Here is a 27,323-nt window from a genome sequence, read left to right on the forward strand (position 1 = left end):
GCTGAATTTTAAACTATTTATTACAGGATACAGTTAACAAAATTTCTCAATTCAGAGAGAAAGTCTCCAGAGGGTCTCTTCCTCCCTTCCTAACCCAGTTCTTGCAACAGATAGGAGGGAGTCAATCATTAACATTTGGGGTAGTCAAAAGGCATTAGGTACAAAAAAAACTTGCACAGCTTTATTTCCAATAAACCTGTCTCCTATTCCATATTCAACAGGCTGCATTTTATTTAACTTACATGCAGAAACTGGTACTACGGCTATTTACTGCTTTATGTCTTCAAGGCTTGGATAACTTCAGTTGCAGAAGAAAAAGCAGTTTTAGTGTGCTTGGAGTTCTTTGCAAAAGCATCAAATGCAGAAGCATGTGTTTAGATACTGTCTAAGAGACACTACAATTTCACTGGAACTGTTGGATTTAAAAAGAATCTCAGCACAGCAGAAGCTTTGCATAAATAATATGGATCTTGAACCAAAACACCTTCCTCATGTAGCTTTCCAGCTATCTTCCACAGTTTGAAAGGTTAACAGAAAAAAAAAGTAACACTGAAACCATGAGCTAATCAAAGGCTTAGCTTAATTACTGCACTGACATATAGAGAGCATATGGTTTTTCCAAACTAACTGTAGGTTAGTCTTTTAATCTAAACTTATTAGTATCTCATAATCGTTAACATATTATGCCCTTTAGGAACTACAAAAGGTTACAAAACAGAGGAATCCTAAAAATCCAACTGTACCCATGGTCTGGCCCTAGGACTGCTGTTTTGTGTCCATCTGATACATCAAAGTATCATTGTATAAATATGTTCCTTTCGATAAATAGCTTTGCCAACACCTAATCTGAATTTCCCTTTAATCCCAGATTCAATTTACAGAAGACAACAGTAGAAACAACTGAGTTTTCTAGATACTTTCAGAGTGTTATGTCCCTCTTCATGTCTTTCAACCTCAGTTTGTTTTGAGTGGTCTTTAAACCTTTTCTCAAAATTGCACATTGATACGTGTTGATCTGATTTTTTTTTTCTTGTCAAAAAGATGCATTTCTCATCAGGATGGCAGGCAGATAATATAATTTAAGATAATAATATAATTTAAGATAATATAGTTTATAGGTAGATAATATAATTTGCAGTCTGGGATATAGGTTTTTGGACCTTTTAGGAGAATTAAAAGGGGATTTAAGTAAAAAAATATTAAGTATTCCTATCCTAAAGCTCATCCATAAGTAGTTCCAGCCTGTAATTCAAGGGAGGCCTAAGAACAAAGAGAAGCTAAATATAAATGGAGAGAAATATGCTAATATTGACTTACTGGAAAGCAACCAAGTAAGGAAGTCAGCAAAGGCACTACTGGGAAAATCATCTTTAAAAAGAATGAAGAAAAAATATTAAAATATTAAAGCTTCGGGGGCCATGTCAACACAGTGAGGAGAAGATCATCTTAAATGGATGCTACTGTATTGTTTGTTATTTAGGAAGACTTTTCTGCATCAGTAAACTAGAAGATTAATTAAATTTTTTTTTTTGCACAGGAATATCAGCCACTGTACTTGGAATGCAAAAATGTATTTTGAAATGGCTAAAGATTCCATCTGTACTTCACAAAACCCATTAGCAGATGTCCAGTGGTCAAGTGGGATGCCATCTAATCAATCAGTCAAGAGAGTCTGCTCACTGCCCTCTACACTGTGTAAGCAAACATTCAAAACACGAACCAGTAGCACCACATGGAATTTTCCTCTGACAAGCAAACACATCCATTTTGGCCATTACAACCCCGGGACCATCTGAACTTTATTCCACCACAGAGGAGATACTGCAGCATGTTTCCCTCCAAGAAATGAACATTACCAAAATTAGTTCTTGAAAATTAATCAATGCCATTCAAAACTAGGGGGAAAAAAGTTTCAGCCTTGGGACATACAAACCACACACTCTTTTTCCAGTGGAGAGTGCAGGCAAGATTTAGCTATGGGCATGTGAATAGGGGTGAACCTTCCCATTGTTTTTTGTCAAAAAACTGAGCTAGTTTACTATAATCTAGTACACTAATTAATTAATTGCACAGGCATTTCCCTCTTTTTGTCACAAGATGCTACACAGAGTTGCTCACCTTGACTGCACACATGAAAAACACAGTCACTGAGCATGAAGAGGTACTAAAACACTTAAAAATCTGTAGATCATGGCCAAGAACTTGAAAAATACAACCTCCCAACAAGAAAGCAAATATGAAAACCACATAAAGCAAATTCTGTTTGCCTATCACTTTGCTGTTGAAGTTCTCACATTACCTGGCCCAAAAGCGGCTTGATTAAGAAAAGCAGACTGGAATTAGTAACAAAATGAGCCTTCTACAATGCAAAGTGTGAAGTCTGAGCTAACCAAGTTAAGCCAAAAGATGGACACAAGATCATTAATTTATTTTTTTTTCAGGGCAACCATGCTATAAAAGTTTCACAATAATCCCTGCCACAGTAAATGCGCACAGGATGAACAGATGCAATATGAAGAAACTACGGAAAAAGTTGTATTTTCCAACAGATTTCCACAGGATACACCAGTAGTAGGTAACTTTTCAGAGTTCACACTAGTACCATGGAGCTATAAAGGATTTTCAAGATATAGCTACATAAAATATTTAACTACCTACCAGCATTAACGATGGCATCAACCTCAAGCAGCGTAATGTCACCTCTGTAGAGAGAAACTTTCTCACTCAGACTTTTCTTCCCTTGCAGATCTTCTTTAGCGTTTTCACCTACAAACCAAGAAAGCAGAAAAACCAGGTTATAAGTGTGGGTCCGAGGTCATTGTTTCCAAGCCCTGAAGAGGCAGTCCGGTGACACTGCTGCTGTCACACAGCAGCATCTTCTGGTTTCACCTCGAGAGGGCACCGGCAACCCACAGAGATACCAGCACTGACCTAACACCGCGCTGCTTGCTTGTTACTTGTTTCCAAATACAAGCTGGTGCGAAGCACTGAATCCTTATCCACATCTGGTTACAAAATTGTAGAAACATACATATTTTTGGAGGGAGATCTATCAAATAATTTTACTTGGTAATTTACAAAGGTGTAAATTGCAAAAACAAATTGACAAATTAAGATTACCCTCCTAACCAGAGTAATAATTTCTCCAATCCAGAATTATACCAAATGAGTACAAAAATACGCAAGCACACCATTTGCAAACAGCCCCAAAATTCAGAGCTACTTCTGAAGACATGTAGCCAAACAATAAACCTGAAAAAAAATCCACGCAAATTTTAAACTTGGAGTTTTATCACATTAAATTGCTCAAGTAGAAGGAAGCAGGTGGCGAAGACAACATACACTAACTTGCAACAGATTTGTTACTAAATAATGTGACCATAGGTCCCTTATTCCTGTAAACTCTTGTGATTGTGCATCACCACATCATTTATATCCAATTCAGTGTATAGAACAGCTCAAACATACTGCTCAAAGCTTCACCAGGTTAGACATGCACATCACCAGAAATGAACCGAGGAAGGAAGATGATTAAATTCACTTTTGCTATTATTTTTTTAAAATTATTTCCAACACAAGTCTCAAGAAGCTTGAGTTCATCTGTTAGTCAGAAATAGAACTCATTTGCTGAGGTAACAAAGTGTGAATCAATTTAAAATCTTCAAAACAAGTGAAGTTTGTTCATAAGCAAAAACAGTCCTCAATATTTCGTGAGAAAGTAGAAGCAGTCCAAACAAATTTGTCTCTCTAGTCTTACCCTCCATTTCCATTAGCTCAAGAATACCAACTCAGACATGTCAGCAGGTCCTTGCTGAGCACATCTCCAAGCCCCTAAGGCCTGTCCCACAGTAGCATGACAGAGCAGTAGGCTGAGACAGTCACAGGCTCAGTCCCTCTGGCCTTGCCTTGCCATTCCCAGCCTCCGGCTGCCAGGCAACAGCCCTGTGACATCGCAGTTGACGGCACCACCTCGCCCAGAGCCCCTGGGCCCTGCTCAGCTCAGCTGGGGCCGAGGGCCAGAGAATGCAGCTCCTCGGGCAGCTCCGCCCGGGGCTCCCCCTGCTCCTGGGGCTCTGCGTGGCCTCGCTGCTCCCCGACCCCCTCAGAGCTCGCAGCTGTCCCGCCAGGAGCGGGACCCGGCTGCCGCTGCCAGCCCAGCACGGGCAGCAGCCGGGCCCTGGCACGGGCAGTGCCAGCCTGTGGGCCCTGCAGGGGCACTGCTGCACCTTCTTAGCCCTGTCCCTGTTGCTCGCCACGCTCTGCCTGGGCTGCAGCCTGCGGAGAAAAGCCCCGAGGCAGCAGAGAGAGGTGAGGGATGGGGACAGGCAGGTGGCATGGTGCCAGGGGCCGGCAGCTACAGCCTGCAGGGTGAGGAGCGCCAGCCCCTGTGCAGAGGAAAGCCTGGGCAGGCACCAAGGCTCCTCTGCCTCTTCCCAGCCCCGTGCCCGAGCCCAGAGGCAGAGGTGGGTTCCCTTGCTCCCAGGCGGAAACAAGGACAGGCTGAGCCACCAGAACAAGACAGAACCTGCCCGAGGGCTTCTCCACACACCCTGCAGCCTGGGACAGCCCAGGCAGGCCGTGGATTCCCCAGGAGAGCCCGAGGGGGCCCAGCCCCGCACAGCCCCTCTGCCCCTCTCCCCGAGCTGCCTGCCCTGTGTCTCCCAGCAGAAGGTCTGGACACGCCCGGCCTGGCCAAGGAGATGCTGCCTGGCTGACTGCTCCCCCCTCAGTGGCGAGGTGATCGAGGTGCTCGGCCGCCAGCAGGAAAACTCTGCCTCCAGCAGGAGCTTCCTGAGACACCTGCGCCAGCGCTGCCTGCGGAGGGACGCGCTCCAGACAGCGAGGAACAGCGAAGTGTGGAAGGACTTAGACGAGGAGGCAGCGCTTTTCTCGAGTTGAAAAAACAAGTCCTGCTAGGCAAATGGAGCAATGCACTGTAAGATTACTCATACGGCTTATTATTATTAAAAAAATTATATATTAAATACGCTTTTACTTCTGTTTTAACTTTAGTCTTGTAAACAAGTTGATTGTTACTTATATGAGAAAGTGAAGTCAATAGCTACTGAATCATCTCTGCATGCACACTCACAAAGGATGGAGTTGATCCTGGTACCTCTTTCCCAAAATTTGGGGGTTTAGGCTATTACTGACAGCACACAAAAGTGGAAACACTGCTGTAGGTCCTTCTCTCGTCTCCTCTGCCCCAGCATGAGTAATACATTACAGCTGAAAATCTTCACCACAAACACTTGAATATTCATGTCCCACCCTCACTTTTTCCCCTCTAGATCCAGCCATCATCTTCTACCCCTCTGCCTGTACAGTCCAATTTCATTTAGCTTTTCTTCCAACATCATCCTTTGGTCCTTCAGTCATGTTCAAAACATCTGAGTCCACATAACCACAGCTTGAAGTAGGAAGAGGTTGATTGCCTGAGCTCTTCATACCAAGTAAATAGGCAGTCCTGGCCCTCAGCTTTGTTTATAATTCCTTCCACATCACTCCTAAGGAAAAGGGCCTTTACAGCTTGCACAAGGGTAGCAAAACGTGTTAGATTGAGCCCATGAAAACTGCTCTTGAAAAGAAAATGGGTAAAGTTCATCTGAACCAAGCGGCCAAGGGACTGTCAGAACATCTCACTAGAGGGAGCCCCCACCCAGGACATAAATGTACTTAGCTGGTGCAATGGACAACGATGGCACAAACCTAGAGCATTGGAAAATCAGCCCTGAAACTCAATCTCTGCTCCAACAGCCAGTGTTTCAAAACAGTAATTTCACGATTATAAGCCGCACCATTTTGACTAAAATTTTGGTCCCAACCCAAAGTGCGGCTTCTAATCAGGTGCAGCTTATATATGGACAAAGAACGAAAAGTTGCTGTTTTAGTTTGGAGGACAGGTGTCTGCTGAGAAAGGCAGGAACTTCCCTTTGAAATGGAGAATGTAAATCCTCTCCCTCCAAATTATTATAATTTTGAAATCAAGGGGCTCGCAGGCAAAGATATGGGAATTAGGAATAACAATTCTTTACTAGGGAAATTAAAATAGACATACAGCACTACAAAGAAACAAACTCCAAACCCTGACAAAGTCAGAGTACAACCTGACACCCTGTCAGGCAGGGTGTTGGTAGCAGTCCCATTAAATGGTGGTTGCATCCTCCTGCAGTGACAGATGTGATTCAGTTGAAGCAGTGCTCCTGCAGAAGGTGCAGTTTCCCTCTGGAGGTCCAGTGGTGATGTGGAGAAAATCCAGTTTCCCTCTGGAGTTCAGTGGAGAAAAGGCTACCTTAGTGTCCCAAAACCTCTGTTTTTATCTTGGTAAGAAATGTTGGGCTCTTCCCTCTGGCTGGAGCGACTTCCAATGGGATAAAGTAATTTTATCAGTCAGACAGTGGGACTCGGCCATTAGCAGAAAATGACTCTCTGGAGGAAGGATGGGTTGTGAAAAGATAAAGAACAATGCCCTGCCTGGTTTCAATGGATGGCCCATTAGCAGAATATCTGCCGTTGAGATAAGGATCACTGCCCCCACCCTCAACAGATGGTGATAGAATAGATACCTTTTATCACACTCTGTATTGTAATGTGCGGCTTATAATCAGGTGTGGCTTATGTATGGACAAAGAATGAAAAGTTGCTGGCACCTGGAAGTGCGGCTTATACTCAATGCGGCTTATAATCATGAAATTACTGTACTTTAAAGTATGTTAATTTTTTAAACCAGTCTCAAGCATCCAATTACAGAAATCCCTACAGCAGTACCAAAGAGCTTACCACTAGAGGGAAGAGAAGAACTTACAGCTTGAAGAGTTTATTACAAAAAAACACTGCATTTGCATTTTAAAACAACTGTTAATGGAAGACTAGAGCACACACGAAGTAGTTAAAATAGGTACCAAAGCCCCATAGTATAAAGCAATACCTACGGCAAAGCAGAAGTCTCTTGGCACTCTACGAGCAAAGGCCAATTAGATAAGAAATCAGAGAGGCTCACACTGTTATAAGGGAAGTTTGTTAAACAAATCACGACTCATTTCTCCTCAAGTTCATAAAAACATGTAGCAGACTGTAGAAAGGGAAAAAAAGCTGAAAATAGGAGAGTTCCATCATTTCTAGTCAGCTTTAGAATCCACAGCTGAAGGAAGTAAATTAATTCCAAGTTAAACAGAACTAAGTCTGCCCACTACCTTGTCCCTGCTACAATAGCTGCCAGCAGAGACACATCCCCACAAGGAAGGCTTCTCTAAGAGGATCTGGGAAAAGAACCTGAGCAAAGGACAAGAATCCCATTACACCCAGACCAGAGGCAGCCCTTCCACTGCTAGAAGAATCCTCAGCAAAAATCTGACTGGGACGCTAATGACTTTTCTTGGGTTACTGAAAACACAAAGGAGATGAGTGAGCTTTAGGAGTGCATCTGACCCTGCTAGAATGTGCAGCAGCAATTCTGCTACACACATTGTGCTTTTTCCATTCAGTGTCTGTTTTTTTTTCTTACTTAATGCTTTGTTTCCATAAATTTCCTGTAAAGATGAAAAATGATGAACTATCTAGCAGTTACTAATCTCACCTCTAACACAACTTTCCATTCCATTTGTTTCTGCATAGGCTTATGAAGCATTAGAAAAGACAGATTGTAAAACCTGCAATGTTATGTGTCTGCTTCTACTCCTACTAAGCCTGGATGATTGTACAGGAAAGGCAATTGCTTATCTAAATCAAGATAAGCATTATTTCCATATGTTCCATCACCAGGGGAAAAGCGTTCGCAGATGCACTGTAGTACTTCAGATTTGTAGTACAGATTTGCTCTATCACTTCTTGGACTTAAACGAGATCAGAACCTGAGCACAAGGAAGAAACATCTGTTGCAGACAAATCGCTTTCTACCCAGCCAAAAATGCAGCACAACATGCACATCAAAAGCATTTGATGATGAGCACCAACACCTTCTCCCAGGCTACACACCCTGCCAATATGGTCTGTTTCAGCCAATTACCAAGTGGCATAATTGGATGAGCTGAGGACTACAGCCAAGTATCAAGCTCTGGAGGCAAACAGACACCACGAATCACAGAATGGATGTGGTTGGGTGGCACCTCTAGTGATCATGTCGGTTGAATTTAAACTATCTCCAAAGACAGAGATTCCACAACCTCTCCATGTAACCTGTTCCAGTGCCAGCCTCACAGTATGTGTGTAGTTTTGTTTTTCAGTGCTCAGACACAATTTCATCTTTCAACATGTGCCTACTACCTCTTGTCCTGTCACTGTGTATCACAGAGATGAGTCTGGAGAGATCTCTTTTACACCCTCCACTCTATCTTTATAAACACTGACCACATCTCATCTGGAGTGTCTCTTCTTCAGGCTGAGCTTTAGCTCTCTCAGTGTCTCCAGGCACAGGAAATGCTGCAGCCCCCAACCACGATCTTTGTGGCTCATCTGGTGCATGAACTACAGTTCCCAGTTCTGCACCACCTCTTGAGGTTACACCTTTCCCCATCTTCCAGCTCAGAAGGTCATGGTATCTCCTGTTCAGGGCTCTACAGGAGAAAGGAAATATCCCCTATCTGAGGGGCTGTAACTCATCCCTGTACAGCTACCCCAAAAAGCCCTGAGCTCGCTCACTCAGGCCAAGTTTAACATAGTGATATGGTTACCAGCAGCCCTCAAACAAGGTTCTAAGTGTGAGCCTTGGCTTTTCAGCCACATTTAAATGGGAGCCACTGAAGACATTTACACATTACAGACAAAAAGACTGGTGTACCATGAGAATTGATCAAAACACCCAGTCACTCTGAACAACCCACACAACGCTCATGCAAAATGCAATTCTCTTGTGTTACAAGGTCTTGCATAGTCCTTAAACAACCTTTTTCTCAGTCTATCCCACACAGTTTTCTACATTCCAAAAATAACAAAGCTGAGAGGCAAAGAACCCTTTAAGTCTAGGAAAGAAAGAAGTAGAAAGAAAGGGAGAGCCTGCCTTTTTTATGAAGCCTTTGTAAACCAAGAGAAGACTTGGTGTGGAATGCTAAAGTAGCAAAAAACAAAGTTTGAGAAAGGACTAACAACAAACCAGGAGAACAACAACAGGAACACATTCCCAATTCTAATTTCTGATGCATCCCTTATCTGCAGGGACACGCAACTGTCAATTCATAAATCAGACTCTTCTCACTTCAGCAGCATGCTGCAGCATTGACAGCAAAGACACAACACAAGTAGGCCGAGACCCTTGGGTATTGGTGTGTTTACCTGGAGAGTCAGCATCCAGTTGCTCTGGTTGCTATGCTTGCTGGAGATTTCATGATTTAGGGTCCATAGAAAAGGCTGCTGGTTCAGCTGTGACTCAGAAGGAGCTGTGCTTTGTCTGTGTGAAGAAACCCATTCAATCACTGTCTTGTTTGGTTGGTTTTGTAATGTGGACCTTCAGAAGGATTCCAGACTTTGTAATGATACAGCGGAATAACGATGCTGTCGGACACTGTATTTTGCTAAGTTCTTGTTCAAGCCTGAATATCAGTACCTGACTCCAAGTGATACCAAGAATTTCAACACAGATTCTTCTCAGTCAATGGCAGCCTGAGTTGTCCTGAAGTACATCAAATGGTCAACCAAGGTCACATGGAGGCAAGAACTACACTGGCACTGACTCAAACTCAATGCCTACTTTATAATCTCCCTCTACTACAGAGAGCTCCTAATTAACAAAGGAGGTCCAAAAATGGAGACACAAACACATGATACTGCGTTAAATCACTCTTCATTGCCCTGTGAGTATGTTGATACTTGTCTAAAACTAGAGGACTACAAGTGATTCTGCTTCACTGGATTCCTTCCAGATGTCTCCACTGCAAGAGTTATGACACAGCATGTGTACAACTATTCCTGGTGTTCAAATTGATCCAGTACTTGGGGCAGCTATGAGCCTTCATCCAAAACACACCACCAGCAGTGCAGCATTCCTCCATTCACCTTTATAAACTGTCTGGAAAAAAAAAAGACTTTTCATGACCAAACAGGTATTTACCTGTTTTACTTAACAAAATGTGAGAATACATTTAAATAGGTGAGTACCTACAGCATCAAGGAGGATTAAAATAAGTTTATAGTGGGGAACCACAAATTCATTACTTTCATTCATTAACTTACTAAGGTGTCAGACAATTTTTATTCTACGTTTTCTGCTTTTTTACTTCTCTATACCATTGCTGAGCAATGGTTTCTCTTGTTGAGTATTACAGGCTTTTGTAGTACTTGCAGTACAGCTTGGAATTGAAATGTTACTACCAGAAAACTACAAAACTTGTGCAAAACCATCAGCAAATATTTCATGGCATTGTCATTCAAAAACCTCCCTGCCTGACATAAAGTGACAACAGCTTAGCAGGTGGGAGAAGGAACTTCAGTTTTCTACTATCAGGATAGGTAGGTAAGTGTTGGGGTTTAGAAATTTTCCCTTTTGTTCTTTCAGGGAATTTTCTCTCATATGTTGCTAGGAGACAAAAATGACCGGCTACTTGAGAGAGACAAAAGGAGTTGCCAGGCTCAGGGGAGGAGTACAGCTGGCTACTCTCTCTCTACCTGGGGGTTCTTCTGGGAAGGGCAGAGATATCACCAGATTTGGGCTGGGGAAGGGGTTGAGTGCAGCTCCCAGCTTTCTCTCATGCTCTTGGCATTTGGAGGGGAAACAGGCTGCAGTCACTGTGGGAAGAACTGGCTACCACAGCAGGGTTCTGTTTCCTGCTCCCTTCTCCTACCATGAGTGGAGCTCTGCTCCTGAGAGCAGCCGATTCACTGGGACCTTATTAACACCCAACCTCACCAACAAAGGCCTCCTCACCATCTGCTGGGGTGCCTCAGGGAAAATCCCGGGATCTCCGAGCCCCCTCCCCCTTCAAGCGAGCCTGTTCGGAAGCTACTCCCCAGCCCCTGCCCTTCTTCTGCCGCTGCTCTGGGTTTTTTACGACTGTAGCCACATACCCCATCTGCTGAGACACCCCTACGGTTCCAGCCACAGCTGCAGAGTTCCTGATATATCTCCTTTACCATTCCTTTGCTCATCCCTGCCATTCCAGCTTGCTGCTCAGAGGTTCCTGTTACAGCTCATTTCACCAAACAGAGGGGCACCAGGACTGGCTGCCCCATGGGGTTTGTAAAGGAAGTGCCTTTTCTCTCTCTCTCCCCTCAGTCCACCCGCCATCTCCGTGAGGGAGTGGCCCCGCGCCACAGCGCCCCCTGAAGGTGCAGGGGAATCATCGCAGCCGCCCTGCCCGGCTGGGAGCCACCAGCGCCCCTGCCGGCTGTGCCCGGAACTGCACCCAAGGGAAAGTGCTGAGAGAGAGACGCTGGGACTGGCTCTGTGCTGCTGTTTGGTGCTGCTGCCAGTGTTGTTTTTGTTTGCCTTGTTATCCATACACATACTAGTAAAGAACTGTTACTCCTTTTCACATATATTTGCCTGAAAGCCCTGTAATTTCAAGTTATAGTAATTCAGAGGGAAGGTCATATTCTCCATTCCAAGGGAGCTTCCCACTTTCCTTGGCAGACACCCGACTTTCAAACCGAGACAGTAAGTTCTTGTGCAGGTGCAAAAGATGATGTTTTCTAAATGGAGACATTTGGCTTGGGGGTAGCTCTTACCTTGCAGCATTTTCTTTCCCCTAGTCCCTGAGATACCAGATGTCATTTGCTACACTGAAGAGTACTGGAGGTTCAACCCAAACAGCAAGGGACAGAGGAAACTTCGAATACTTGAAGACAACCCTATCACTAGTCATTCGTGCTGCAAGTCATGCTTGCTTCATTCAAAGACTTAAAAAATGGAAATCAATACAAACTCTCAAACAGTTACAAACTCACTAGCAGTTAGCAGAAAGATCTAGCTCTATCTTCTTTTACATATCTAGAAATAAAAGACACATCAAAGCTTAAAGCCTTTAAGAATATAAGAATGTCTGTGTACACACATATTCTCCTGGATTTAGTTACTGCAGTACACTTACAATCCTTCTCCTGTAAGAACACTGGTGGGAATGCAGAAAGAGAGGAAAAACAGAAAGGAACTCTATCTTTTCTTTAAATACAACTGAGCCATACTCTGAGTGACAACAGCATGAAATCTGGGGGTTGCATTCAGTGGATGTAGATTCATTAAGAAATCCCACCAAAGGACAGCACTGCAACATACGATACATTGGTAGGTGAGCAGTAGAGTCCCTTACACAGAAAAAGTTACGCTGAGCATGTGGGAGTAAGTCCAGTGCAGGTTGAACTTCAACTACAAGTCATACCTGAGCAGCAAATGAAAACACAGAACTTGGAGCACCTTTACAGTCTAACCAGCCATACCAAGGAGACCATCAAAAAAGCCCACCATCGCATAAACAAGCCTTTGTGGAAAAGCAAAGAGCAGGATAATGCAGGGAAATGTTTTAAAGAAAGATGTGCAACCAGATTCTTCATATCTACACTTTTCTTCATAGCTACTCTGCATTAGAGATGGACGGCATCATTTGGACAGGAGCTTTTGGGTAAACTCTAGAGCAGTTAAAAAACTCTTTTCTTACACAACATCTGACCACCAGCTCCCAGGGATGCTAATAGTGCAAAGGTGCTTGCAGACCACTACCTCCACTCTCAGAAATAAAGGTACTGGCTACATCAGCACAAGGCTGAGAGGCTTCATTTTCCAACAGTGTATTCTGTAGCATCCCATCCCCCCAAAAAAACAACTGAAAACTGTGGTGAAGGCTTTTGTGACACATTTCTGCAAACATGCTAAGTCAACTTGCAGTAGTCTGCAAGTGTCAGGACAATCTCTGTGCATAAACATTATGTTTCTCCCTCACACTGCACAGTGAAATAGCAAATATTTCTCAGTATCATTTCAATGTCCTTTAAAGATGTGCAAAATCCAAATTTAACATCTTTCAACTGGATTGTTAAGCTTTTTCTCCATCACAGAAGAGCATTTTCTGGGCATTATAAAAAATAAGCAGCACTTCCTATAGGGTTGAGAAATTTTCTCTTGATTGGATTTTCCAAATTACACATCAGCTAGATGTCCTCACATTGAGAAAGCCACATATCACTTCACAAGAGTAACTACTACCATTTAATGGTTGGACTCATCAACTTAGGGGTCTTTTGCAATCTTAACAACCTTATGATTCTACACTACCATTATTCAAACCCTTGCTGTCTTGTTAAGAGACATTTCTACATGCTGAGCAGTTTGGGTCTACAGAATCAAAAAAAGGAAGTCAGACTTACGTTATTTCCAGTGACTGGGTTTTTAACACATGTGTAATCAAGTGTTCAACTGTGCATGAAGCAAATACAGCTACACATAAAAGTTCATTAACATGATCCAAACAGAGAGGTTGGTGAGCTTAAGCTGCACCAGTGATCCCCCAACACCCTCAAGGGAGTTAAAGCAGTATCATTACTTCAAGTGTGAGGTTAGTATTCAAACTTGTTGCAAACCTCCCACACTCAGAGTTGGGTGGCCTACCCTGCATCATCACTGATTATAAAGAGCCAGGCAACAAATCCTAGTTGAGGCAGTAGTTCAGCACCTTCATAAATACCTGTCATATATAAACTACATCAAATTAAACCAAGCCATACCAGTCTCCACCTATCTAATCAAAAGAAGGTTCCATCTGCAGAAGGACATCAGCTTTTTCCACCTGCAGTTGAAAATATCTTAGTCACACAGCCAGGCAACAGATCCACATTAGTGAGCCATAACTAGGGTACCATTTAACAGTTTGGTTTTGGCCTCAACCTAATCATAGGCACATGGCTTCTAATCAGGTTGGCACACTGGCTCACATCTGTCTGCAAAAGACTGTGAGGACATATGCCACAATCCATCATAAATTATAGATTAGGGCACTAGCCAAGTTACCATATGGAGCAAAACTAGGTGGCTTACTGAAATTGTCTTTGCAGAGCAGTACATTAATTTGGGGGTTGATCCTGCAATCCCTCACACTCAAAAGAAGCTCTTCCTTTATATATAAAAAGAAGAATGGAAAAAAATTATAAAGAAAAGACAGAAGCCAAAATATATAACCTGCTACTTTTCTTCTGAATATCTTAAACTGTCTTACTGAAGTCAGCCACCAAAGTATTCCAAGCTGGAACCTCCAGTTTTTCTCAGCAGTTTCTGAGGAACAGCGATCCCAACTTAAAGCATCACTGCTGCTAAAGCCATCCTCCCTCACACCCTGAACGAGCCTGCCAGCTGACTGCACACTGCATCATCTTGACTTCCTAACTCTACTAAGTACATCCTTAGGGACCACTGTACAAAACTTTATTCCAGTGACATTCAGCAGCTACAGGAAAAAAAAAAAAAGGGTTTGTTTCTCTTACTGCACAGGACAGAAGCTTGAAAGTTATTCATCTGGTCAAGATTCATGTCACCAGTAATTAAACATTAAAACTATTCTTTCTGGCAAAGATGTGCCTAACTTCCCTTTGCATCTCCCACCTACTATCACTCTCTAAAACCCATCAAGAGCTTGCAAAGCCTCAATAAGGACACCAATTTATCAATTTATTGTTGAGAGCAGCATCCTTTCCTATGGTTAACTTTTGCCCCTTGAGGAGCTGTCTGCCACTGTAGATAAGAGAGCTTTCTCAGCTGCATGGAGAAGAACCACAAAATAATAACTCTATCCAGGACCTGTATAAGTTTAATGCTGTATGGAAGTTACCTTGTTAAAAAAAGTCACAGAGAAGCAGCTTAAAGAGAAGTCATCATCTTAATTACATCAAAGACAACTGATTTACTTGCTCAGAGAGAGGATTAGCTACACTGGATTGTGTGTTCTTAATCTATATAAACAGATCTGAACTTTTTAAGAATCTTTATCTCATACTTGCTGAAAGCAAGAAACTTCTTGGTTTTTCCCAAAAACATTTCAATGCAAACTGTAAAAGAAACATCATCTCTTTGGCAGCTAATCCATCCTATGAAGGTTATTAGTGTGAAGCTCACCAAAAAATCACAAAGTAAATTGAATATATCTTCAGTCTGTGTAGTTTCCCTGCACCCATTAAACTAAGCACACTAATTTATCTACATATATCAGGGATATCAGTAACTAGACATGATTCAGCTCCAGAAACAAATGAACACACACAGAGATCATTGCTCAGTTTACGCTCAAGTAAACTTGCACCTAAAGAGTATAATGGTTTTGGTTTGCCAATCCAAATTTCCAGCCAATGTGCCAAGTAATGTAGTGGGTCTGGGGCTGGCCAAATGCCAGTGCACCCACTGGAATTATTAGTCATTTTCTGCTGCAAGATAAGGATTAGAGGGAGAGCAAAGCAGGCTCAAAACTTTAAAGGGTATAAAGAACATTTTATTAGCAGAACTAAAAGAAAATAAATAAGAAATCAGAATACACTTTCAGACCACTTCTCCTCACTCCAACTGTTTTTTTTTTTTCTACTAACAACATAGAGACGTAAATTTGGTGCTTTCAGCAGTTTAGCACTTTAAAAATCATCTTTCCTCAGTTCACTTAGAAGAACTTAAGAGTCTCTCCTGCCATGCCATGCAGACTTTTCCACAAGAAACAGCTCTCTGGTGGTTTTAATCTTCATAAATAGCAGCCGCCCAGAAAAATCATGACGTCCCTCCCACAGTTTGGTTTCCACAACCACCACTATGGGTCATTCCAGCTCATTGGGGTGCAATTTTAAGGATGAGCTCTTCTAGCATAGAAACATTTTTTATCCCTGGTGCAAGGTTTCTCATTTCTCTCTGTCCAAGTTTTTCATTAGATCACAGTTACTTCAACATCTGCTTGCTTCAACACTGGTGCTTCTGCTCATGGCTATGGCTACAGCACTACATGCCCCCAGTGCACTCCATGAGTTACAGGGGAAAAAAAGTCTGATGTATCAATTACATCTCCACCACAGCTTTACAAGAGAATTTGTAAAACAAAAAAAAACAAAAAAAACAAAAAAAAACCCAAAAAAAAAACCAAAAAAAAAAAAAACTAAGGCATCTCCTCATTGCCCTCCCATCTGGAATTTGACTCCTTCTTCACTGACCACAGTGTCCATGTTGGCTTTTTGGTGAGTCTTCATCCTTTTCTTTTTCTCTCACTCAACAGAGGATTGATGTGTTGTTCATCTTTAAATGTGATTTCACAGGCATATTCATCTCTCAAGTGGTTTAACAGGGTATCAATATTCAAAACTAGCTGATTGGTTCTGTCAGGTCCAAAGGAAGCTGCCAAGGTCCTTACAGGGAATCACTTCTATAGCTTGTGGATTTATCCCCCCCTAACTAAAAGCAAACTACAGTAAATTCACGAATACAAGTCGCGCTGAGTATAAGCCGCATCTCTGGGTGTTGGCAAATATTTCGGTTTTTGTCCATAGATAAGCCGCACCCGAATATAAGCCGCTCTGTCGTTCGCAGCGAGGACCCGCGTGCAATTAGTAACAGAACCGCGGCAGGGCGGGGTTTACTGGCTGAGCTAAGGCTGTGCAGGCTCGGCCCGCTAGGGGCCGCTGACGGGGCCAGGTGGCCCAGCACGGTGCTGCCGCTCGGGGCCGGCCACCGCTGCCACTGGGCTCGGTCACCCCGGGTCGGCGCTGCCCCACGGTGGCAGGCAGGGACGGAGCTTCCCCCGCTCCTACGGCAGCGGCGGCAGGCGGGGACGGAGCTTTCCCGCGCCCGTGGCGCCAGCGGCAGGCGCGGACAAAGCACCCCGCCCCCTCCCCGGGCCGCGGCAATGGCGGCGCGCCCCCCCCCCGTCCTCCCCGAACAGCAGCAATGGCAGCACCCCCCCCACCCCCCACCCCCTCCCCTGGGCTGCGGCAGAGGAGGGAAGAAGAGAGCTCTCCCGCCTCTCTCCCCGCCCCCCGTGCTGACTGCAGGGAGCCAGGGCAACACGGTAACACTGTAACAATTGCGAAATGCCGGCTTTTACTGACAGGTGCTTGGCTCGGCACTCTGGCTGGCACATCTGGGGTTGTAAACGTCAGAAAATTATTAACATATTAGCCGCACCCGACTATTAGCCGCACTTCCGGGTTTCCACCAAAATTTTTGTCAAATTGCTGCGGCTTGTATTCGTGAAATTACTGTACATTAAACCATGACAAAGAGTTATTCCCATTTCTGTACTGTGCAAGTCTAGCTTTGGAAATCAATAGCCAAGGTATGTATTGGGAAAGCCAGAAGAGTGTGTGGGATCACCAGATCATGGTCAGATTTGCCCCACTCTGCTGCTTTGTATAAGTTCAGGACACATCCTGAAAGGACAGCCAAGAGCATGACCAAAGAGCACACAGGGATCTGGTTACATCCTCCTGCCCTGGCAGCCTTGCAACCCTCTGTTGCAGCCAAATACCAACTCAGCCTTAAAGTTACTCCACATTATGCTACGGGCATACAGACTCCTAGACACCTTCAGCACAGACTAGGAAGCTGTAAATATGGTTTGTTCTTCTTACCCTTCTAATTCCTTTGCTGCTTCCTTAATTTGCACATAACATGGACAGAGTAGAACTGAGCAAACAGATTTTCCAGCCACATCCACACAAAGCATATTAATTTCACAAGTATTCAAAATAATTAATTACCATGATCCTCACATATTTCACAGAAACAACAGTTGTCAATTTCTTCATGGTGATCCCCAGGTATTATACACAGCAATTAATAAGCAGTGCTCTCCATGTGCATCTAGGAGACACAGTTTTCTAACCTTAAACACACCAGTCTTGAAGAGACCAGGTGATGTTTAGCATGAGTAACAGTGGGATGCCAACACATGAAAAGAAAGGACAAAACCAAAGACAGCACGAGTTAAGGCAAAGCTGGAATTCACATTCAGAGCCACAGGTAACAGAGGAAGTCCTGAACAGTGGAACAAAAGTTATTGCTGTTTTCTGTGTGTACTCAGCAGAAAAACTGCTGCACTCTGAACTTCATCAAACCAGGAGTTTCAATAGCAAAAGCATCTCTCTGAGAGACAGCAAAAATTACACTAAGTTCTCTCACTTTACTTTCATCCCTGTCACTCAGCTAAAAATTTGTTATAAAGACAGTCATTGTAAGAAAAAAAATCACAACAAAAGCTGATGGACTTGGATTTCTGGTGGGGGGATGGTATTGAAGCACACAGGTTTCATACAGCTCTTACTGGCTGAACTTGTGATTGTCAAACTCATCTAACAACCTCAGTGTTCTAGCTGAACATAATTTCTTTTTCTGTATAAATCACTGATAATATTGAGTGGTTTAGAGGAATGCCATTTCTTACTTGTTTGGCTGAAATGCTGGTCAGAGTACAGTGTTACCACACATTTTCACCATGAAGCATTTGAAGTGGCTCATCTACATGCTTAATCTCTGTAATCTTGTGTCAACCCACTGTGACTATTTAGAAAGTTACACATTCATAGTACAACTGTGCTTTTATTAAATCCAAACCTTGTTATTAAACATAAACCCCTCAGTGTTAAAATACATTAATTTGAATAGTTTGAGCCATATCATGTTCTTTAAAAAACAGATTAAAACGATTCAGAGACTGCCAAAACATCTAAATATATTTTAAGACTTGTTTAAAAGGACTGCAGATCTCCTTCCATTTTAACTTCATTCTACGAAAAGTAATTCCTACCACTAGCAAAGATCTTTAAATTGCCACCTGAATTAGCTGTTTGCTTGGCATCACTGTTATACCAATGAATTCCAGGGGCTGTGAGAGTCAGGAGGACTATACTAAACAATATCACTTATTCCATCTTCTGAATTACCCAGTTAATGCAACAAATATTTTTCTACCAGTGGCACACAAAACTCAGCAACAACAAAATTCTCCAGACCCTAATTTTTAACAAAGTTTTCCAGAAAAGCTTTCAGAAGTCACCTCTCAAATTCACCACAGCATGGTAAAGGTATCTTCAGGAATTAGTGTGTACCCAACAAAAAAACCAATATATGCATTTAACTCCAAAATAGACTCTAGTTGTTAGTCTGCATGGTGGCATTTTATTCACTGAGCAACATCAGCTCCTGTTGCTGTACAAGATGAGTGCCTAACAAAGTGGTATGTAATAAATAGCATTGAAACAAAGGGATATAAATTCCAGAGCTTTATAAAACAAGTTCATTTTTCACATGCTGTCAGGAAGACACTCTATTTCAAAGCACAGGAGAAAACAGATGAGATGTATGTGCTTTCGGTATATCAGAAGGATAAGTTGGGAGAATGATGCATTATAGAATATTCACATTACCCAGCCCTCTATGGCAAGCTCATTCTTTGTCTCCTCATTTCCTTAATACAGTTAAACCAGAGAAAGTTTATATTTACAGGACCACTTCAAGAACAAATGTTTTGCCTTCCTACCACTCCCTTTTGACATTAAAGGGGGTCGCTTGTCACTAATTGTCCCTTGACCTCTGAGATCCACTTGTGCAGCCTGGCAAGCAGCACACCAAAAACAGGGGTGTTGACAGTACAGCCCTTCTGGAAACAAACATACCCACATCAGATTGCTTCCCTTAGCTCAGAAAAGTAGGCACCAAGCTTATTCTCTGCAATCCACATTGTGCCACCTTCTTCCCAAAACCAAGACTTAACACAAACATTGACCAAATTCCATGCCAAAACACACACCAACTTAATTTCTTATGGCTGGTTGTGTCCACGTGAGTAGACCTGCATAATAGCTTTGCTGCTACAAAGAGACAAAGTCCTTGTCAGCTACCACTCAGAATTCAGTAACTTTACTCCTCAGGAGGGCTTCCCATAGATGCACATCCCTCTGTTATGTTGCTCTATTACAGGCTTCCATCCTCATCAAAACACCAAACTTCCACCAAGCTTTGCTGGTTTTCTTCAGATTTAGTTCTGACCACAACCTCTATCAAAGAGAGGAAGAAGGGTAGAAAAAAAACATTCTTCCACAAACTAAGATATATTCTTCCAATTTGCCAATAAAGAGTGCCCATGAAGTACCCCAGCAGTGAGACTGGTTCCTTCCCAACATGAACCTCATTTCAGTTTGCATAATTCTGCATACAGACTTTCCAATGATCTTCCATTAGACTTCCACGTAACAAAAATGTATGCCTAACTGGAACCTCCCAACATCCTCCAGTAAGTCACTCAAAACTTTTAAAATGGGCACTGTGAAGGTTTTACATTGTATACACAATTTTTACTAATATCCAGTACAAAAATCTGTGCAGCAGTGAACACCTGTAATCTCCAGCTGCGTACTGAGTGTCTGTGGGGATGGCCGCCAGCTCAGATGCTCTGCCCTTCTCCTACAGCTTCCAACTCCAGCAGCTGATTGATTGTGCCTGCTTCACTTGATTTGTTCTTGGTTGCTTGATTTCTCCTCACTCTTCCTGAAGAGCCACTCTGTGCTTTACTAATCAATCTGTCATTTTTTTACTGTATATGGTATTGCAAGTGAATTGTAAAGAATTTTTCCAAATTCCCCATCAGTTGTTATTTTGGCTTGACAAATACACAGATTTACAGATTTTATTTTCACCATCACCCCCCTTCAGATCTCTTCTGTTTGTCAGTGCAAGCAGCCACCTTTCACTTGAGGAAAATACCAGAACTTGAGCATGGCACTGTTGGATCATCATTGATTCCATCACACCTGGGAATTCACTTGTTCTCTCCAGAATCTCATTCAGGCTGTGCCTGTTACCCTCTGTATGTTTCATCAAACACAGCAAAAGCTGTCATCAGCAATAGGATTTAAATTCTAGTTTTTTCTGTTATTCAGCTCAAAAAAAACCAGCTTTTAGACACACTTGATACCTTCAGAACAGGGTCAACATTTAATGGAAATATTTGAAACAGATGCAGTAACAGTCACAATAGTACACACATTTCTCTTAATTGTCCTAATCAGTTGAAGTGTGGAAGCATTTCAGCAGCCCAATCTTCCAAAAGTTCACTCTTACACATGGCTTACTTACAACAAATACATCAAAGAAAAGGAGTGACTGAGGGTATTTTCTCCTGCATATACAGTATAACAAAACCTTCGAGTAGCAGAGAAGTGTTCCAGCACAACTTTTGCCTTCCAGCATTTTTTGCATCGTACTAGGTACTAACGGAAAGAATGCAAGAGCAGCTACAAGGAAATAAATTCACCACTAGAATGATTCAATACCCACATATTAGACACCGACATTTTGCTCCTGTGAAGTGTAACAGCAATCGCAATGTAAATCCACACCTTGGCACTTTCAGCAGCCCAAGTAATGCAACATCTGAATTTCAGGGCTTTACAGAGAATCTGAGAGTAGCTGGAATAAAAACATAGTTTGGGCAAGGAAGGATAAAGAGTCTCCCAGTTAAACCACATGACATACTATATATTCCCATACACCACAGGCCTCCAAAATCAACCTGCAAGAAGTCAGGTAATCCTTTTTATTTTTATGCAGCCTTTGTTTTCTAGATGGACAGGCTTTCTGATGTTGCAAGATGTAAGTGACCTACTCAAACGGGACAAAGAGATCCACGGGTACTGATGTAATACAGCTACTCAGCAGAGCTGAAGAGCTCAGCAATCTCTTGACATATTTTCACTTCCAAAGTTATTCCAGATGCTTTTAGGAGTCGACAATAGCAATAGCTGCTTTTGACAAGGACATCTAAAAATCTGTGAGCTCATTCAGATTGTGCTAAAATAAGTGTTACAGCCTTCCAGTTTAAAAACAGCAGATTAGCTCCAGGTTTCATTTCACCTGGATTATCACCATAAAGTCCAAGTTCACTGCAGCCACAAGGTTACTCTACACACTTCTTCACCCAGGCCAGTATTTGCCTTTAATGATAACAAAGGGGTCAGAAAATTAGTCCTACATTTGCAGAGGCAGGAAGCACTTTAGGTTCTCACAGTTAAGATACTCCTTCAAAAAAACACAGGTTTCACAGCAAGACACAACAACAACAAAAAAATTTTAAAAAATTTAAAAAGGAGGAAGAAACCAGCTCAGAAGCCATCCCTATTCCTCCACACCCTTGAGTGAATGAAAGAGAAGTAGACAAAGAACAAGGCAGCAAACAGGATTCACATAATTGGTCAGTTCTCACTGTAAGCATTTAAACAACTGCACTGGTGATCACAACCATGATAAGGCTGCACATGCCCAGGAAATGGGAGTTAATCCAGGTCAGACTGATGTTCCTCAGCCCAAGAAAGAAAAGTAAGGGAGGTCCATCTTCTTCAGTTTCTGGATTCTTAGAAAACAAACACAACTTGCATACTTCGCCTCTGCTCTTGGGTCACCTACAACACTGTTTTGCCCAGATTCCCCATATCATTATGCTCAGTAAGTTTCAGCATGACTGACTGCTGGAGTATCTAGAAAGTAAGATTCACGAAGAAAAGATCTATTTCACACACTTAAAGGTCAGTGACTCCCTGTGGGGATACCACCAGAGTTCTGGGACACTACTGAAGCTTTAACAAATTTTGTTGGGGTTTTTTCACCCCATCCCAATTTTAGGCTATCACTACTCATAACAACATGGGTTCTAAGTCTTGGCCTTCCTAGAAGTAACTTCAGACTGAGTAAACAGAGTGGTCTGCATTTTAAAACTCCCCCACTTTACTTACCATCACTTTCACTCTTACTTTTCAAGTCTTCCATCCAAGTTGGAATAGTTTTCAATGCAACATAATCCCCCAAGTACTCCTTGCGTCTTTCTTCCAAGGTCATCTTCAGCAAACGCTCTGTTTAGGGGAAAGAGAAAGAAGAAAAGTTTTACATGCTTTCAACATTGTTGCATATGAGCCATGCGGTAACCCATGCCACGCTAATTCCTGTATCACAGAACAGCAAAGAATTTAGTTGGGAAAATTCCCAACTTTAGTAGAGAATTGTTGTTTGATAGGGAGTTTTCAGGTATAAAAGTCTGTTCTGTAGGTTCTGCATTTGTAAACCAGAGCTAGAAAAACAAAAGTTCAAATAAAGGCAGAGAGCATAAATTAACCAAATTCTACGACATAACAAAAGAGATCAGCTACAGCAAACTTTCTGTCAGTTGCTAGGTGTCTAGGGTGGTAAAAAAGGCAAGTTAGAGATTTTAATTTGAACATTTATAGGACACACCTGGTTACCATACTAAAACACATACAGACAGTTTTTGTTTTCTCCTGAGAAAGTCACAACCTCTTTTTACAGATGTTTAGTGAAAAGCCTCAAACATCGCACAAGGAGGACAGCTACTATCAACTTTACTCTTCTTCAGACTCTGCTATAAATGGACTTTTATAATTAAAAAAAAGCCATCCCAATGACCAAAACTGCGAGCAACCCCAGCACTTCAGCAGATTTTTGTAGTGACATCCTCTTTTCCCTCCCTACTTCATCAATGCTTAGTATTAGCTCAGCACAACATGAAGAGCTTCTTCCCTCCCAAAAGAAGAACGGAAAAGAAAAAGAACAATAGAGAAGATCATGACACCCATACTCTACCCAACTTTCTGGGTTGTTTTTACCAGTAGCACTGTGCTACTTTAACCACAATAACAGTTTTTCTTGATGTGTTAATCAGTAGTAAATGCTGTTCAATGACTGAAGAAATTTTGGGGGTGTAGGGAAAAGCTAGACCTATGTAATTTGCAGTTTACATGAAGGACCAGGCAGGCATAAAAAGAACATTTTCACCTCAAGTTGAAGAAGCAGCAAAAGAGGAACACAGAAACTGCTTCTCAGACCAAACCTTAAAAAAAAAAAAAAAGAAAAAAAATAAAAGAAAATCACTGGGGTCTGGTTTGGTGTTCTTTTGCTTGTGTTTTTTTCAAAATAAAGTTTCCTAATTATGTAGGCTGCGCAGTGTAATATGGCAAGTTTTGAGCACAGTCTCCCTAAATAAGTTTTCTTTTGGTATTTTTTGACAATATTACCAGTTTCTTCAGCTGACAAAAACATCTCTCTCTCCTTATTCAGCCTGGTATCTCATGGGGATACTTACACCTGCCAAGCAGAAGTGACCAACAAGGGTCACAGCTGCATACCTACCTCTGTTACTGAACTCCAGCCACAGGAAACTCCAAGTATCTGACACTGGAAGTCCTACAGGCAGGCAGGCCTGAGAGAGTGTGTCAGTTTTGAGGGACTGACAAGCAGAGCAAGTCTAGGTGCCTTTTGCTGAAGAGGCAACAGAGTCCTGTGCCGTCAAACACAAGTTCTCCTCTACAGAAAAAGTTTTACAAAAGTTTGCTCTAGTGAGTCAGCAGCAAGAACTTAAACTGAGTCTTAATTATACACAAACCTCCCAGAGGATGCTCCCAACAGCCTTCACTGCCAGTACAGTTTTCTGCCTGTGGCAGAAACTTGGGGAGTTTGCAGGCAGCCCAGTCCTGTGTCTAAGGCTCCAAAATCACCTCCACTCCTGCTCCGTTTCAGCTGTCCTCAAGGATGATCTCCCCTGGGAGAATATGCACCAGCCCTTAATTACCAAGAATGTAATTAAGAAAAGCAAGTGTACTGTCAGTGGGTTTGAACTCAATATTTAGCAATCAGTGCTTTTTTTTTTCCTTTTAAGAAGTGCTTCAGAATATAAAGGGCTGAGAACAACTGCACTCAGTTTCATGGGAAGAACAGAGCCAGTGAGCAAAGCCAGCTTTGCAGGGCTTCAGGGGCGCTTGTGAAAGGTGAAGGCAGACCCTGACATGATTTGATTTCCAGAGTACTGACTGGGTAAGAAGGAAGGATGCTGGGCTTCTACAGTTTTCCTCACTAGCAAACCGGTATCTGATAAGAACAGTCCCACAGGGCTAAAAACTGAAGGGCAATACCAGCAATAAAGGGTGAAGCTTTTTCTGCCCTCCTCACTCTAAGTACTTGGGCCTAACACCATCAGCATGGTGCTGGAAAAGATACTGGACCAGAAGACTGGCAAATGCTCTTCCTTCTGGGCAAAAAGACAGGGAGTTGTGGCCAGAAATGCTTCCTGGATGGAAAAACCCCAGCAGCACTGACTTGCACTCAGTAACATCACCACGCTGATGGAGACCACCATCCTCACAGCAGACTGAGGCACAAAAGTGTGTCAGCAGCTCCAGTTCTTCCCAGACTCTCCACTCTGCCCTCCTTACCAATGGTTTGAGTTCACCTGCCAGGCCACAAATTCACAGCCGAAAGACAAGTGGGAGTAATAAGAACATTCCCTAGAGCCTATCACTAACTTTTCCCCATCTGCCCCTTGCATTTTTTGAAGAAAAACACACAACATTAAGGGGAAAGTCAGTTGTAGTTGATCATACATAACAATGCTTGAGACAATTTAACTGTACCTTCTTCATTGAAAACAGAAACTTCTCCCAGGTGGTAATTTGTTGCCTCACCTTTATTACAGAAACATGGATTGTAAAACAGCTTGAAAGAAAGACTCATTTCATTTGAGGGGAGTTTGACAGTAGCAACTAACCTACAGAAAAATAAGTTAATTTGTGTTTTAACAATTTTTCCTTAGAATTGTGCACTTCAATCCTGTTCACTGAATTGGTCTTGTGCTTTCTTAGCTTGAAATAAAGTCATACAGGTGGTGGAAGAAATAAAAAAAGAGAACTTAAAATATGACCCTCTGATCTGTTTTTCTTCCTCTCCTCATCTATTAATGCATTAAGCTTTCCTCCTCACAGACATAAATGTTGTACTTCCACTCTGTGAATTTTTTCTTAGTTTTTACATTGCTCTCCCCAGGATCAATATAAAGTACCAAAAAAACCAATGCCTGCACCAGATGTTTGGCCCACAGTTGTCGTGCTCCGGAGTTTGGCTTAGGGGTTTTATAAACTGAGAATACACAGGTGGGGGCTCCTTAAAATACATATAAAAATATATATAAATAGTTCAAAAGATGGGACGTAGGGGAGCTCTGAGACTCTCATTTCACTCCGGCTGAACGACAGCAGAATCCAAACCGATTACACCAAAGATCCCAATAAACCGTGTTTCCCTCAGAAAACAACCGCGTTGAAAGGAGAAGCAGCACGTTTGCAGGGCATGTGCCCAACTTTTCGGCCTGAAACACTCCCACAAGGTGACTCGGGGGCGGACAGCCCTCGGCACAGGGGGTTGTTTACCGCCCTCCCTCCGCCCCTCACGGACACACCGAGCTGCCGGGGGAACATCCCCGATTCCCGCACGCCCGGGCTGCCATGGAGGCTGTTCCAGCCAGGAGAGCCCAGGACAAGCGCGCAGAGCCCGGAGTTGCCCCTTGCCCGGCCCGTCCCCTCAGCCGCGGCCGGCGGGAAGCGCTGCCGGACACCCCGCGGTGAGGCGGCGGCTCTGAGGGCACCGGGACCACCCCCCGCTCCCCTGCTCCTTCCCTGCCGGCTCAGCGCGGGGTTAAAGGCGGGAGAAGCGGGCCCGACCACTAGGAAGGGCAGTAATACCTTTCTCCTCCCGCCACAGCTTTTTCCGCTTGTTGCCGGGGTACATGGTGGTGTGGCTGGCGGCGGCTTTGAGCTGCAGGTTCCCCAGGCTCACGAGGGGGTGGAGGAGACGCCGCGCCAGAGCCGAGCGATACCGACGCCCCGCGCCGCTGCCGCTGCCGCTGGTGCCGCTGATCCCGCCGGCTCCGGCTCCGCGCCCGCCGCACGGTGCCCGTCAGCCGGGTCACGCCTCGCTCTACCCCGACACCCCCGCAGCGCCCGCCCCGCTCCCCGCCGCCCGTTGGCTCCGGCAGCCGCCGCTCAGCAGCCACCTCCTCCTCCTCCTCCTCTCCTCCCCCCGCACCGACCAGGAGGAGCCTGAGCGCGGCGGCGCCGGGCCGGCAGGCTTTGGGGGAGTGTGTTGTGAGGGGACACGGCGTGGTGGGTGCTTGGGTGTGACACTGCGTGCTCGGCGCGGGGCTGGCGCTCGGAGCCCCCGCGGGGCGGGAGGGAAGGAGGGAGCAGGCGGGCACCGCTGTCCCGTCCCGCCCCGCCGCCGCCCCCCGCCCGCCTCCTCCGCCCCTCTGCTTCCGGGTTGCGGCGGTGCCGGCTGTGCCCGGGGCGGCGGGGCTGTTGCCGAGCGACAGCGCCGGGGTCCGCGCCCCAGCATGGCCGGGCTTGCCCGCCCGCCAGCGCCTCCCGTGGGGCGATGGCAGCCGTGAGAGCCTGGAGCGTCCGGGACACGGGAAACTGCCCCGTCCGGGTTAAAAACAGCTGCTGGAACTGAGCTTTCCGGGAGCGGGGCTCCGCTGGTGTGTCCAGAGAAGGGCGGGAGACCTGGGGTAGGGTCTAGAGCACAAGTCCTGTGAGGGAGCTGGGCTTGTTCAGCCTGG

At 43.9% G+C, this 27,323-nt stretch overlaps 1 protein-coding gene across 5 annotated transcripts in view; it reads right to left on the reverse strand.

Annotated features, from left to right (window-relative positions):
* Positions 1-26,603, reverse strand: part of MACROD2 (mono-ADP ribosylhydrolase 2) — an 881,430-nt gene extending 854,827 nt beyond the window's left edge. For 4 of the 5 annotated variants that reach the window (XM_033054610.2, XM_033054611.2, XM_033054609.2 and 1 more), the window contains exons 1-3: positions 26,452-26,603; positions 22,663-22,779; positions 2,659-2,766 (exon numbers count right to left, since the gene is read on the reverse strand). In XM_033054610.2, the coding sequence (XP_032910501.1) occupies positions 2,659-2,766; positions 22,663-22,779; positions 26,452-26,497 (271 nt within the window). In that variant the 5' untranslated portion in view covers positions 26,498-26,603. Of the gene's footprint in view, positions 1-2,658; positions 2,767-3,757; positions 3,860-22,662; positions 22,780-26,451 lie in introns of those variants that run through there. The other variant, XM_033054612.2, reaches the window with a different exon arrangement.
* Between the last annotated feature and the right edge of the window lie 720 nt (positions 26,604-27,323).

This window comes from Catharus ustulatus, chromosome 3 (genome assembly GCF_009819885.2).
Source record: "Catharus ustulatus isolate bCatUst1 chromosome 3, bCatUst1.pri.v2, whole genome shotgun sequence".
In the NCBI taxonomy this organism is placed as follows: domain Eukaryota; kingdom Metazoa; phylum Chordata; class Aves; order Passeriformes; family Turdidae; genus Catharus; species Catharus ustulatus.